Here is a 16476-nt window from a genome sequence, read left to right on the forward strand (position 1 = left end):
GATATTCACAGCGATGTTATATATAGTTGCTGTATGTATTCAGAAAGCGAATAGAAAAGCTATCAAAGTCAATTATTTCTCAAATAACTTTTCTTTCGCAGGTAATTTGCATATTAATATTCCGTTTCTGTCAAAAATGACGATACTTACAATGGATGAAAATGTTTATGGTTGCGTACTAGAGACTTATATGATGTTCAAAAATAGTTTGACACATAATGGCGTCCACCTGTACTTACTAATCAACTATCAGACATCCTTATTCATCAACATTCTTTAGGATGGTAAATAAAATGTTAAATTTTGTAAAAGCCCATTTCTGTTTAAAAATTTGACAACAGTCTTTCTCAGACTTGATAAATTGTGCATTTTACTTGCTTGAATTAGATTTATACAAATAAATACAATAAAGTTAACTTATTATTCACTGAGGTAATGAACAACTACGTCTGACTATTAATAAACTGGGTTAAAAGTTATATAATAAGCACAAACATTACGGAAATTGATGTGTGATGGCAAAAACGCTGTTAACAGTTGATAAATGATGACATCCATGGTGTTTGAAAACATGACACACGTGCGCAAGAACCAACGGCTTAACTTGTTGTTCATGCGGTCGATTTCCTGGAATGTAAGAAAGTTTCCCGACAAATCGAAAAACGATTTACAAACGGATAGGTTAGTGTTAAATCTACATCCGCTACTAAAATTGCAATGGATGATGAATTAGATGGGACGTACTATGCGAGAACCATCAAATTTAATCACAAGATGAACTTCAACTTGGAACTTCTAGTTTTAATTAAATACATATGGCCTTGCCGACTGTGCTCAGACATCAAGACTATAAGTTACACATGATAACAGCTGGGAGGGAAAGAGCTAAATACGGTCAATCAGTGTCTTTGTTCAGTTGTGTATGGCCCGAAGATGGATCAAAGGCTTAAGTGAGCTTATAGTAAGATATTTTAAAAGACTCCTGTGCTGTCAGAGGGATCGATCTGATGTTCTCAAACATCTGAAATTGTGAAAATTAATCGATTTTGTGGTCCATCTGCGAATACGCACCAAAATTTTCTTTTGAAGTCAAAGGTGAAAAACTGTTTCCATATTCACAGCGTGGCGGAGTAAAAATTTTCAAAATTATTCGAACACCGATCAGTATATCCCAAAGTTTGTCTTATATGTACTGTAGCATGAGTATCTTAAAAAGCTCCTCAGACACGGTGAACACACGCTTTTAATTTTTGAGTGAGCAAACCACTCAACTCTTTCTTCAATCAAAACCTTCCAAATGGGGTATTTTTAGGAATTAGCTTGTATTTCTGAATCATTTTGAGCACAGAAATTTTAACACTTTTTAGTAACCCTATTTTATTTACTTCTGAATATTCAAGTGAACTCTTTAAGGTTGTACGGTGTGTTAAGTTATTTAATAATTGGATGTTAATATCCATCCTTGTGTGGATGCAATGATTTTTCTCTTTCGATTCCTTTGTGTATTCTTAATATATTGCTCAATGCATTTCAAAGTTTCTACTGTAATTATGACACCTTTGGAAAAGGCGAATCAAGCCTCCGTATTTACAGGCCATAGGAAATCAGTTAGGATGATGTGTCCTTTTAGTCATATTTATTCAAGGCAACTCAGTAACTTATGCAAGTTGAAATTCTATCAATGCAATACATCCTAGGTCAAGGTAATAAAAAGGTGATTATAATTATTTGTCATTGTTATCAGTATCCCCCTAAAGTATCGCGAGTGATTCTGAGAGGATCCTCTAGAATACAGTTTTCCAATTAAGTGGTTTTCGGCATATTTACTACGCTGGGCTGCAGTCTATCCTTAGTGGTGTTTGTTTTTGAATTGTCTACGTCAACATTACTGGTAATTCTGGAGTTCAAACTTATCTCCTCAAACACTCAATTAAATGGTTCTCTGTTTAATGGTAAGATTCACCCCTAGCAATATTTTATAAAACTTGGAGTCATTCATCACTATTTCGTCAAGGCTGATGTTAGGTTTTAGTCAACAAGACTAGTTGTCTAATCGAGAGTGATTTCTGAGTACATTTGTAGGATTGAATTGGAAAGAATTTATTTATACGAACAAATCGAACTCTGAAGATACGAAGATCCTTTACGGTTTTTAACCTGAGTGAGAGGGAAGAGGGCGACAAATCGTTGAAATAGTTAAAAGTTCAACCCACGGCTACAAATCTGAGTGTTTCAGGCGTAGATGTGTAATAAGTGGGCCGCATCAGAATATATGGCCAAGAGGTATAAATGAGCGCATTGTCGAAACTAGCAACGTAGGTTTGATAGTCAAATGGTTAAGAGGCCGCTCATCTGAGGAAGTTATTTGTTGTCACTGTAACCCGTTTCACGATTTATTCACAAGATCAACCCCCGTAGCTGAAATATGGACGATTATTATTGAACGTGAGAATACACTTCTGCAACCTATTCTTTGGCTTGTCAAACCGAAAAAATCAGCAGCTTAACGGCAGTTCAATTTTACTGCCAACAGTAACAGGGAACAACTGCTTATTAGACAATAAATTACAGTAGTCCTACAAGTTGTTATTGTCAATCAGATCTATATATCTGAACTTAAATCCGCGTTGGAATAGAAAACTAATTTTTATAACCCTATAAATATCCAGCCTCAGACTGCTTAAAATTCTAAAGGATCCCGATCGATTACATCGGAATTTATTAAAACTAGAGTTAGGAAGCTTCAAAGGCAAACATAAAGCCATTAATAATAATAATCCTTCCAAGAATTTACGTGGTTCTCCATCTTTCATCATCGCTATCGTAAAGTAACAGTGTTAGCTTTAAAATTTTGGATATCTTGTGAAGTGATTCAAGGACCTGATCAAATAAATCCTCTTTTATCCCTTTCTCAGATTTTAGACGTCATTGGAAACCTTTAAGGCGCGTGGATCTTAAGCCTGAGCTCGTTTCAGAAGCGCGGTAATCGAATGTTTTCCTTGTGTTCGCTTTGCCAGTTTGTACATGGTTATATTGTCGTAATTATTAACTTTGAGCATTATGGTGACTGCACTGTCTCGAAGTGTTCAGATCAAAATGGAAGGTAGCTTAGGGGTTTCTCCCTCTGTTGATCAAAATGTCCACGATTCACCCATTCAGAAACCAAATCACCGACCTGTGATGGCATGTAATGATATGAATAGATTTAGTCCTCAGAATAGTACAGACAACACTTCAAGTTGTTCTATGTCTAAAGCTCTTCCGATGGATAGATTAGTTTCAAAGGTTGGATTTGCAAACTTGCCCAACCAAATACACAGAAAAGCTGTTCGGCGGGGTTTTGTGTTTAATCTTATGATTACCGGGATCTCTGGGCTTGGAAAGTCCACTTTCATTAACTCCTTATTTTGCACGGATATGTACAATGCTGATTACCCTGTGAGTAGTTAACTTGTCCACCTATCTTTACACCATGGCTTATAGTGATTGTTAAGTTTGATTTATATTAACATTTATCCTATCACTATAAGATGTCTAAACTCCTCAAGCAAACTTAGTTCAATTTCAAATTTTATTTTTACTGGGATCTGTTGATAGGTATCCGCATTTCAATGGGGCCTTTCTATGGAAGTAGTGAACGAATTAAATGGAAAAATTCTGCATTATTTTGATAATCCGCCTATGTAGTAAGAATATACCACTCTTTGGTAGTGAAAAAGTTTGGTAAAACGGATGAGAATTATTAGTACCAGATATCATACGTTACAACTGACTCATTGGTTCACTACGGTTTTTAATTCTAAAATTGCTAGTCTAGTCGTCTAAGGATTATATGAGACCAGTAAATAAGGAGAAAATTTTTAAAAAAAGTTCCTTGGCAGAAATTGGCAGTTTGAATGAAACTGTCAACTTATAGAAAACCGAGAACGAAGTACTCCGTGGTCACTGCTAAATGGTCAGACGTGTCTGCAACAGATTATCACCGACCTAAAAATTTTTTATCTGAAAAGTGTAATTATGGATTCCTCGATTGTAAAGCCCTACATTTAAAATATCTTTGTTTGTGTATCTTAAGAGGTGATGACCAGAAACTATTATTTTCAAAGGTTCTATTTAAATGAAATGACTGTAGGTTGACTGGTCGTTTTTACCGCAACATTCAAGAAAATTAAGGTATGTGACCTTTTAAGTGGCTCAGAAGCAATTAATATCTCAAGAAATTTAAGAAAAGGTTAGCTTCTGTCTTATCTTAACCAAAAGTTTCGTAAATTTCAGATATTTATATTGGAATACATCTATATACATATGCTCTGCTATTTGCTTCACCACAGAAAACGTACTTAACTGTTATTTATTATACTACATGAAATAAAATTTTGAGGTCTTAAACTCGTATATTCATGTTATGACGACGAAATGTGATTTCTGGAAATAAAATATATGTGAGTTCTAGCAACTTGGTCATGTGTCCTCAAAGTATTGTCGGTGTGTAACTGAACTGTTGATTTGTCGGGACTGATGTTAGGAGTGAGACACTAAAAATGATTGATTATATCGTAAATCTTTACTAGCTAAATTATTTATAACATTCGTTACGTTTTTTTCAGACCCTGGTTAGGATTAGCATAAAAACAAATTAGTTAATAGTTAGTGATTTCCAGAATAATACTTGACGTCAGTTCGTTTTATGTAGACTAAATGTTACAAGCTCACGAAAAACTTTGACCTGTGTTTGAAGTTTCTTTTACATTAATACAAATGTTGTTTATAGCCTTTTGAAGTCAATCAAAAGTTTGTTGTACTTTTCTCGCAGCGTGTACTAATCTGCTATTTCAAGGTGAAAAAATCAAGTGGCTTGGAGTTTTAAAAGTTTGAATGCCTTGTTAAATGTTGCGTAGTTCGTCATTTTGTAAACTGGACCTTTGTATTCTACTTAGGACACCACAATCAACCAACAGTTGCTATTATTATTTGCTAATAGAATAAAATGAACGTTTTGAGTTACTTAATATTTATTTAAAAACTTTATGTCAGCTATACCTCTGTCCAACGCTTTTGATAAGTGATGTTTAGTATTTCTTACTACCCAACGCAATGTGTTTTAGGTGTGTTCTTGATTTTCAATGGTAAAAAGGTTGTATCTTACCTCTTATTTAGTATAACATATATGAATTCACTAGTGTCTCTGTTTTATCACCCCTATCAAAATGTGTAATCACTTTTAAGGGTCCATCAAAACGATCCTATTCTTCTGGAACTTGTGTGGATTCAAGGACGTTCGCATTGAGTGAAGCCAACGTTTCTCTCATATTGACCATAATTGATACTCCAGGCTTTGGTAGTGAACTAGATAATTCTGCAAGCTGGAAACCTCTAGTAAAACATATCGATTCTCGTTTCGAATCTTATCTTCGAGCTGAACTAAATGTCTCTCGTATAACAGTCGGATCTGGAGCAACATATCAACCAGGCCTACCTAATGACCAACGAGTTCATTTGTGTTTATACTTTATTTCTCCTAATGGGCATGGTTTGCATCAACTAGATATAGAAACACTCAAACAGCTACACAACAGAGTAAGTTAATTCATATCAAAATTTCGGGTTTTAACTCACTTCAAAAAGTGCTCTCTTTTCGATCATGCCGTTTTATTCGCACTTTACTTTGTTTATTATTGTGTAACTTACTGAGTAAAATATACACTTTAACTGAACTATAAGCATCAAATGAATTCATCGGGAAACTCCACTTACTTCATGACTGTGTTTTAGCCTGTGCTTTAAATTATACTATAAATCGTGACGAACTTTACTACAGTCGTAACAAAATAGTAGCATTAACGAAAGCATCTCTGGACTCACAAGAACTTTCGTTTAAAAATTAACAGATAATTTCGTAGTAGTTGGGCGCCGATTTAATGTAAGACATTAAAGAAAAAATTGTATCCGTAGAAATCTCAGCGATAAACCCTAAGTGAATCTAACGTTTTGCTTAACAGTCTGGTTCGAGTTTTTTTCAAGGAAATATAATCTAACATCAAAATTATCAAGATTTTTACAAATAAAATTTCCTCATTATCATCTTTGGACTCGTTCGCTAATTTTATTAGCTCGTTTATTTCATAGATCTTATAAAACTATTTAATAGGTTTTAATGAAATTAAAATTTTTTGAAATCCAAGTGCTCATTAAAGGCTGTGTGCTTAGTTTTCTTGATCCAAAGTAAATTTATTCTTTGCAGTTTTTATCTCAGTCACTGCTAATAATCTTCGTAATAATAAGATTCTTAGTTTAGTTTCGTGATATTAGTTTAAAGATTAGTGCTCTTCTTGGTGGTTTCATGTAAGATGTGTTATAACATGCAGTTTTATCTCAGTTGAAATGTCTGGTACGCGTAAATTGAACTAGGTAGTATCGTTGAAAATGTACCGTACAAATTATTTCCTTATGACTATCATAATCAGATGAGTCACTTATCAGTCTTTACTTAAATATACCTGTATTTTACAATCCGTCTGAATAACATCCTCAAGTTCGATAATTTACTTGCACATTTGACAACTCTTAAGGAACTAAGTTCCTTCTGAAGATGCTGTTTCAAATTATGCTCGATATCCGCTACATTTGTTCTTACCTAGATATCCACTATTATTATCACTATTATTATTTTTATTATCATTATTGTTGACATATCAAATGCAAAAAAACCATCTAGGTTAATGAAGCACAACTATTTTCCCACTATTCCCATACTTTTCGTCTCGCGATCTCATATAACCCTTTCAAACTACATCTATTATGTTTAGCTTCCCATTACAGTGGATATTATTTCCTGTTTTCTGCTTTTCATTATGCTAATCACACCTTTTAGTATCCTATAGTAAGATGTTCTGACTCCATCCAATATGCATGTCCCAGATCATACTAGGTAGCTGACTTTTGTGGTTTGTGTAGCTAAAAATAGATAAAATCATCAGGAATGTCTGTTACACCGTTTAAATTTATTATAAGCGACACAAACCTTGAAAATATGCAATATCCACATTTCAGTCGAAAACCATTGTCTAGGAAATTCATTTAATTGACCAAGTTAAATCATGATGACAACCGTATAGAAAATATTAGTCACCATATTGTCACTTTTAAATACACCACATAAGTTTATTATTTTTAACTAAAGTCAATTTTATATTCCCTTAAGTTAACCTAATAACATCAAGTCTGAGCTATTTTCCGATAAACTGCACAGGCATAAATAATATTTGTTTTTTTCTTCTACTGGCATTTTCTTATCTGTGATATCAATTAAGAGATTTGTCTTTTCTTATTGTTATCCTGTTTGTTGTTTTGTTTATACGCATAATATTATCTACTGAAATGTGCTGATTACAGACGATTTTTCTAAATTGTACTTAAGTTGCATATTGTCCTCACTTACAACTGTTGGCACCTGTTTATGAACATATTTATGAACACTAAAGTTCCAGTGTAGTCAGAAGTTTGTGTTCCACATGGTTCTGTCAATACTTAAAACATTGATAATTGACCCATCTTAATTCAAATGTGTTTGCAAAATTAATTTCATCGATCAAGTGAAGAGCTGACAGTCTATTAGTATAATTAAATGTTTAAAAATATTAACAAGATAAGAATCGAACTGACAAAAATATGACATTCATTCCTAAGCAGAACAAAACCTGACACGTGTGGATCGGTTCAAATTCTCATACAAAGACAGATAAACGTGTCATGAAAAATGCTAGAGAAGTAGAATTAGTAACAGTTTCAATGGTAATCAAAAACATCAGATATAAACAATATGATTCGAGATGAAAGAATGAATTCTTAGAATAAAAATTATGCGTATTGGAAGGCGAAGAGTGAATACGTCTTACTCAGTGCAATCAGTTCTGAGCCATATTACCTAACATCTAACACTGAACGCATTTATCGTGAGGACTCAAATCTAATAGCCTTCATCTACCAACACGGTTCACGTCAACATCCAATGACTTTATAGACTGATTCCTCGTCTTGGAGTGGCCACCTCTATTTGCTTTTTAACTTATCCCTACACCAGCAAACACCGCGCATCAAGGTCGGCGGTAGTTGGTCATACCTAATACATATCCTAACTACTTCAGTCGAAGAAAATTCACTACCTCACCAACCGATTTGCTATCCTTACTTCAGCGTTACTTATTTGGCGACTCTAAGATACCAGGACAATGCTTCGCGGGCACTAGAAATGAATAAGATTTGAGACTGCTCAATGGAAAATGTCATTCATTGCATTGTTCATAACCAGAAAATATTTGTAAAAGATATTTTTGGCCCACTATTGAACTGTATGTTCAGTTCATGAACACTACCTTATCAACACTTCATTATTATTCTGAACAGTTCCTGTTGTTTTGCATCTTGATTAAAAGTTAGAATATTGGATCACCTTAAACTTTCAATTTTTAGCAGTCAGTACTTTATAAGGTTAATTTTAACAAAAAATAACAATAAGAACAGTAGAGACAAACAACTTATTTGTAATAATTCAATTGTTTACAACAACGTGTCATATAAATACTTACAATAAACAGTAACAATAACACAATTTTTCAATCAAAGGGATTGATTGTGGCTAGAAGTGTTCCATTTGGGGCTCATCAGCTGAATGTACCCGCATCCGGACGTAAGTGTTCACTCCAGACCTCAGATCATCTACCTTTCGCTTCAAATATCGAATCCATTATCCCCTGGGGTACTGATAGTACTGGTAACCTCAGTCAATCTCTTCTATAAGAAACTTGTGAAAACTGGCTATATCGAGGCAATTTTCACAAGATGCACATATACCCACGAGGATTGATCAAAATTCAGTCAATAGCATCAAAAACGAGGTTAATCTAAAGCCATCCTGGTAATTATAAAAACAATACTCCTTTTTTCACTGTATAACCGATTCTGGTTTTTGTATTTATTTATTTATTTATTTGAACACAAATATTGGTACAAGAGAGCGCCAATATATATGCGCCACACAAAACAATGAGAATTCGAAGAGAAATAGAAAAAAAAGAGAACAATAACGGAGAGATTGGTGTAAGGTAGTGTGGTAGTAATGAGGGAACGCAAAGGTACATTCGGGAGAAATCTTTCAGGTAAGGGAGACACAACCACTTTTTATGAAGAAAGTAAAAGAAGATTACAGCAGGATCGCCACTGGCTTATATTCTGGGCCATATCTGATAACGTCTTTAGCCACTGTGTTGCACCATCTCTCAGACCCCAAACAGGGAGTCGTGAAAGACCGACAGAAGCCAGTCCTTTGCAGCTTTCTTTCATACCACGACACCATGTCATGCACTGACCACCTCTCCGCTTCTTCCAACCAGTCCCAGGGTCGGCAAATAATGCACGACGTGGAATTCTCTGGGACGACATTCGTAGGACATGTCCAAGCCACCGAAGTCGGTGTTTCAAGATGGTGACACCAGTTGAATTATCATCTCTGTGCCCGAACACACGATGCCGAACCTCTGCATTACTGACATGGTGTTGCCACTGAATGTCAGCAATCCTTCGGAGACGGCGATGATCGAACACAGAGAGTCGTCTAACATCCTCAACTCGGAGAGACCAGGTTTCACAAGCATAGAGCAAAACTGCTCTCACCGATGCGTTGTAGATCCGACCTTTTACAGCCAGACTAACATCACGAAGGCGCCAAAGGTGGCCCAGATTGGCATAAGTCGCTCTGGCTTTCACTATTCGTGCATTGATCTCATTACTCACACCCCCACCAGCTACCCAGATACACGAACTTCTCGACTACGTCTATCTGCTCACCATCCAGGGTGAGTATAGGATTGGAATCCTGCCAGTCTTGTAGAAGTACTTTGCACTTGGAAGGTGCAAAGCACATACCATACCTACGGACACTGGTTGTCAACTGATTAAGTGCGGATTGCATATCTTGGGCATTATCGCACAGTAAGACAATATCGTCCGCATACTCAAGGTCGAGAAGTCTTTCTCCAGGCAACAGATCCACACCACCATTACTTACATTCATCAGAGCTGTTTCCAGAATGTCATTGATGGCAAAGTTGAAGAGGAATGGTGAGATTGGGCAACCCTGCCTAACCCCACTGCTCGAATGGAACAATGGAGAGAGGTGGTTGTATCCCTTCACTGTGCCTGAGGTGTTTGTATATAGGGCTTTTAGGATGTTAATAAACTTCTCAGGTACACCCTTCTTCAATAGACAATCCCAGAGAACAGTCCTGTCCAACGAATCGAATGCAGCCCTGATGTCAAGAAACACTACGATTGTTGGCCTTTGATAAGTATGGCGGTGTTCTAACATTTGGCGAAGGGTGAAGATATGATCAATACATCCTCGACCAGAACGAAACCCAGCCTGCTCCTCGCGAGTCAATCTTTCTCAAGTTTTGAACAACCTACGAAGTATGACGGAAGCCAATAGCTTGGACGCAATCGGAAGTAGACTTATCCCCTGATAGTTGTTACAGGAACGACGTGAACCCTTTTTAAAGATAGGGACAACTATCGACTCATTCCATGACGTTGGTACACTCTCTAGTTCCCAAACCTTTGTAAACAACGTCGTCAATTCCTTAGTCAAAAAGTCACCACCATCTTTAAAAAGAGCCGGAGGTAAGTCATCTGGGCCAGGTGATTTGTAACGCTTCAAGAGTTGGAGTTCCTTGCGGACTTCTTCCTCGTTTGGTGGATCAGTCGTCACCGGCCATGGAGGGCAGGACAGTCTGACCGATGTTGCCGGAGCAGCAGGCCAGTTGAACTGCCCTTCAAAAATTCTGCCCAACGTCCAAGACGTCGATGGTTGTTAGTGATTGGCATCCCATCATCCTCGCAGATTGTTTCACTCACACCAGACTTTTTGCTGCCATTGGCTCGGATGAGTTGGAAGAGCTCCCGGTAGTTACCAGATGCAGCTGCTGCTTCCAGCTCATTAGCACGCTTCGACCACCAGGCTTCTCGGTCCTTACGCAAGCTTTGCTCAATTTCAGTACGTAACATCCTTCGTTTATGGTCAAACTCACGGTCACCCGGAGTAGACCGACGAGCTTCAATGAGTTGTAAGGAACCTGCAGAAACTCAGTGCTTATAAGCGGGACGTTTCGCGAACCCACAACTGACTGTACCCGCCATTTTCATGGCGTCATGCAATTGCAACCAATGCTCATCTATACTTTTCGGTGGAGTGGTAGCTAGCCTAGAGGCTAGCTCGGTTCGATACTTACTAGCAACAGAAGTTGCAACCAGCTTGCTAGTATCAATCCGTTGATGGCGGTCACTTCGTTATCCACTAAAAAGTAAGGTAAGATTGGCGCAGACCAAGGCATGGTCAGAGTCCAGATAGGTACTCCAAAAGGAGCGGCAGTCTTGTACACAACCACGCCAGCGGTAGCTGATCGCGATGTGATCAATCTGAGTCCAGACTTGAGATGCAGAGGAGGACGCCAAGTGGCACATCGGCGATGACTGTGCCGAAAGTTAGTGCTAGCCAGAAACAGGTTGTGGTCTGTGCAAAGTTGCAGTAGACGGTCCCCGTTATCTGACCTGCGACCGACGAGTCCCCATCGGCCACCTAAACGACTCTCTTCTGTGCCTAGACGCCCGACCTGAGCATTCAAGTCTCCAACTAGTACTACGATATCTGTCGAACGCACTTTCTGGAGAAGAACAGATAACTGGTGGTAAAACTCATCCTTGATTGCATCCGGGCTGCAATCTGTCGGGGCATAGGCGGAGATGACGAAAAGACATCGTTTCTCGCGCCGATTTCTTCTCACTTTGATGGAACTTTCTAATCTAACAGCACATAACCGACTGTTAATGGGGATCCAATCGACTAGTGCTGCCTCAGCTCGAGCGCTTAGTGCGACACCAACGCCAGCAAGACCAGACGAAGATGCCACAGGGTCCCCGGATAAGCGCACGTAAAACAAACTTTTCGAAGCGACAGATTGAGATCGAATTTGTAGTACTTCGCCAGAGTCTTGAATACGGGTCTCGGATAGACAACAAACATCAATATTAAGACTTTCCAAAGACATAGCCAGCCCTATCTGTTGTCCGACTTGCATAAATGTGCGAACGTTGAAGGCAGCCAGTTTGAATGGCGCACGTGGTTTCAGAAAAACTGCTTCAGTCCTCGTATTCGGTGGTAACATATAATTTTTAACCGGACAGTGACTCGAGAACGTTTAGATACAGTCGAATTTCCAACAAAGACGAGCCGCTGTATAAGTATAAAAGAGGGTGAATAATGTGGTAAATAATAATAATAATAATGGTGATAATAATAATAATAGTATTAATAATGACAATAATTGTAATGATAATAATTTGAATGAATTGGTTGTTTTTCGAAGCAAGAAAAGTAATTTCCATAGACATAAAGAGTTCATTATTTGCGTGTGGGCTGTGATACTGCCCTGGTGCCCAAACCGAAGCAGGTGGTTTTCTCAGGGGGCCACTCCCCGAGCCTTTGACCTAAAGGTCTAACCCACAAGGCAGTGGAGCATCGTAAGGAGATGCAATCCCATGGTAGCCGGTGACCAACGATTGGTTCATACGCCATTTGTACCCGCAGGATACTGGAGCCCATGTGCACCATTGGTTTGGAATCCGGTTAAAGCGCCGGACATTCACTTTTCGTCCTCTCATTTTCGTAAACAACACCCCCGCCAGGAGAAGGCAATGAGTAGGACTTCCCTAGCAGAGGCTGTATACGCGCGGCTGTGTGAGAGTATTTCGAGAGGGAGAGCGGACTCTCCCCACTCTCGGCCGTACCAGGGCATTCGGTTTTTGTATACTTCGACTTATTCAGTAGCTGCTTACACAAATGAAGGTAGGCGTCAAAGTGTTGCAGTTTCTTTGGTTCATTACCAGTTTTAGCGTATATGTTGTCCTTATGTCTTAATCGATTGGCATAATCTAAAGGTAAGTCTACGTTTATGTTCGGTAGTACTTTTAAAGGTCAAAATATATCGTACATGTTTATGTAAAGTTAAGAGGATGAAGAAATATCGACATATTGACTACATATAAACATGTAACATTGATTAAAGTATGTTTATGGAATAAATTAAAATTTACTAATGTTTTTATGCAAATATATTCAGTGTATACACGTAATCTGTGTGTATTGGATAAAGTCGATGTTATAAGTGTATGCATAGAAATAACTATTTTAGTGAACAATTTTGACCTAAAAAGAAAAACTGATGAAAAGGCGACTTTCTTGCTCCTGTTAATATTCATCTGATCTTATATTTTATGCACTGTTTCATATTAATAGTATATCTGGCCATACTTTTCTGTTAAGCAGTACACGTTATATACTCTTGTGGCTTGAGCGTCTAGTTGGTGTACAATCTTAGTTAATATAAGAGTAGAATAGCAAAAGACTATGAATAATCAGATAGGAAGTAACATTAGTCCGTTAAGTGATTGACTACTAGTTTATATAATGTTAGAACGTGAAAACTTTTTGGTTATAAGGTTCATAAGATAATCGTAATCAGTGGTTGAAAACTCAGTGTGACATTACTCCTACTGAATTTTGAGTTTACATATTGTTTGACACTTCCTGGTTTTATTTGTTTTTGTCTGTATCCATTCTTGATATTTAACCTTTTTTACTATCATTGATACCGTCATTATTTTGACTCGACTTTTATATTATTAATTTCCTCTCACTAATGGTTAAGTGAAGTGTGGTTTCTTGGGCTAATGAACATTGATACCGCGTACTGTGTTGTTTATAACTGGTTAACGTAGATAACTAGTTTCTGACTGTTTTATCACATAATCTGTTCGGTGCAGTTGGTATGATTTAAATATGATTGAATAATATTTTACGTGATTACCGAACTACATTCACACTTTCTTTAATCCTCTAGCTTCGAATTCTGACCCATACCTAATACTCTGACGAGGAGTGATACCGTTTATTTGTACAAACTGAATGGTTTATTAGAATAATAAAGTCAAATTAAAGTCTTGACACTAGGTAGTTGATGGTAGTAGTTGACAGGAAACCATGAACCTAGGTCTCGTGCTGCTCGGCATTCGTCAGCAAGGTATTTTTGCAACTTTAATATCTAATCCGGAACCTTCAAAAAGTATAAGTTGAATTATTATAACCCCTATAATATATATATATATATATATATATATATATATATATAACCTATGAGTCCTATATTTTTCTATTCCCACCGATAGTTTAATACCATAATTAGCAAGTGTTCAAACTATCTCGTGGTTTAATATTCATGACTGAATTTTGACCAGTCTTTATTTGGATATGCGCTTCCTGTGCAAATTAAATCGTTATAGCAAATTTGTCACGTTTCATAGAATTGATGGATTGTGGTCGGTAATGAAATTCGTTGTCATTGTTAAGGTCTACAATTGGTCAGTCATTTTTAACAGGCACATTCAACTAACGAAAACTAGAGAGGTTGAGTTTCATACTCTCAATTCTACTGCTATACTTTATCTAACCCTGCTTAAAATATCACTGCACTGTTCATTATATCGAAGGTTAGGGTACTACTGGAGAAAATTATCCATTTTTATTGTTCTCCCACAATTTTGATTCTCAGAATCAATTGTATATCTTCACAGTACTTTAATTCACTTCAGTTTAACTATGCGTAAGTAAAAAAAACGAAAATATCAAAATTATTCATTGTAGTTAGTTTAGCATGATATCTGTTATGGATTTAAAATTAAATCTTGTGCAACTTAAGTGAAATTGTCTTATAGCGGAAATAACTCAACCCTCATGTAAAAAGTAAACTATGGGAAAAAGGTCTTTGACTCCAACACATCATCTCAATCTCTTAAATTGCGAATTAAATGTGTTACAAAGCTACAATATAACAAGCGCTCATTAACTTACTGAGCTAATAACTTCTGTGCAAAAAGTCAAGATAAAATACTTTTCTCATCCCGCTTCCCCTAAAATCTAATTCTGTGTATAGTTTTTTTAACTGACCCTTACATTCTAGTTGGCAATTTTTTCAACCAAAAAATAGTATCAATAATGATTGTCATCATCACTTTGTATTTTTAGGTAAATGTAGTCATTATTATTGGTAAAGCGGATAGTCTTACACCAGATGAATGTTCTCAGTTTAAACAAACAATTCTACAAGAGTTATACAATCACAATATTAAATTATACGATTTTCCTGAATCGGTTGCTAAATTAGGTGGTGCTGATGAGTCATATTCAGTCAATGAAATTCGTCAGGCTCGAGGACGTCAACCATTTGCAGTGGTCACCAGTAATAATCTTGTTACTCTACCGGATGGTAGGAAGGTAATATACATATTTTAGTTGAAGGGGTTTTATCCAGATTGGTTTCATTTGTAATTAGTATTCGTAACAGATTGATCCCACTAATGGTTGTATCGATAAACTGCTTCACTTATGGGCCATTTGAACTAAGTGAAACAGTTATCATCAATGACATTGGATGGTCGTTATTATATTTATCGTAAATTAATTGGGACTGGAATTGTGCCGTTAGACCCCCGATCTAACGGTTCTTATGGCTAAGTGTTTGCTATGGGTCATGAAGATCCTAAGTTCGGTGTTCTGATGAGTTCGTGGATGCACACTACTTATAAGCCTTATGTTTAAACAAAACAACTGTCTGGTGGTACTTTAAATGAGATCAGTCTGATAAACATACATATTTCTTAAACATTTTTTAGGATTTTGGTGTTTGCTAAGCTGTAAGTAATATGTTCGTGTCAAATCCACTCCATTGTCAACTATTAAAATTGCTACAATCTGCACAAATCCCCATCCTGATAGTAATCATGTGCTCACCTGGAATTGTAGTGAGAAGCCGTGACCAGTGGAGTCTAATCCGTGTCGGGCTGAGACGGTTATGAACTTCAGACAATGGATGAAGGGTTTCGCAAGATCTTGGATTGATCAAAGTTAAACATTAACGCCGTTGGATACCGGCTCCGTGGTCTAGAGTTTAAGCGTTTGCGTGCGAGACCGAAGGTCCTGTGTTCGAGCTCCGTGTGCAGGATCGTGGGTGCGCACTGCTAAGGAGTCCCATACTATAACGAGACGGCCGTCCAATGCTTTTAGGTTTTCAATGGTGGTCTAGGTTAGATCAACTTATGAATTCAACTATTAAAATTACTATAATCTTCACAAATTCCTTCCTGATCAAGAGAATAGCTAATTTGTCGATAACTAATTTGACCGATGACGTACAAGAAATGGGGATAAATACTGATTACTAGTAAGTAATATAGTTATGAAACACGAGTTCCACAATTCCTCTCACCTCCGAGATGAATTATCCTAGGGTTACTATGGCTGTGCAATTAAACTTACAAGTATGCGAATCAGATGCTTGCATACTCATTGAACAGGCACATGTTATGCCAGCC

General features: G+C 37.1%; 1 protein-coding gene across 2 annotated transcripts in view; it reads left to right on the plus strand.

The window, feature by feature from the left end:
- The first annotated feature begins 2984 nt into the window (after positions 1-2984).
- SEPTIN7_1 (Septin-7) overlaps positions 2985-16476 on the plus strand; it is a 28507-nt gene continuing 15015 nt past the window's right edge. Inside the window, exons 1-3 of one of the 2 annotated variants that reach the window (XM_051218389.1) lie at positions 2985-3438; positions 5227-5577; positions 15131-15379. In XM_051218389.1, coding sequence (XP_051073140.1) covers positions 3061-3438; positions 5227-5577; positions 15131-15379 — 978 coding nt within the window. In that variant the 5' untranslated portion in view covers positions 2985-3060. The remainder of the gene's footprint in view (positions 3439-5226; positions 5578-15130; positions 15380-16476) is intronic. The other variant, XM_051218388.1, reaches the window with a different exon arrangement.

Source organism: Schistosoma haematobium, chromosome 1, assembly GCF_000699445.3.
Source record: "Schistosoma haematobium chromosome 1, whole genome shotgun sequence".
Taxonomy (NCBI): Eukaryota; Metazoa; Platyhelminthes; class Trematoda; order Strigeidida; family Schistosomatidae; genus Schistosoma; species Schistosoma haematobium.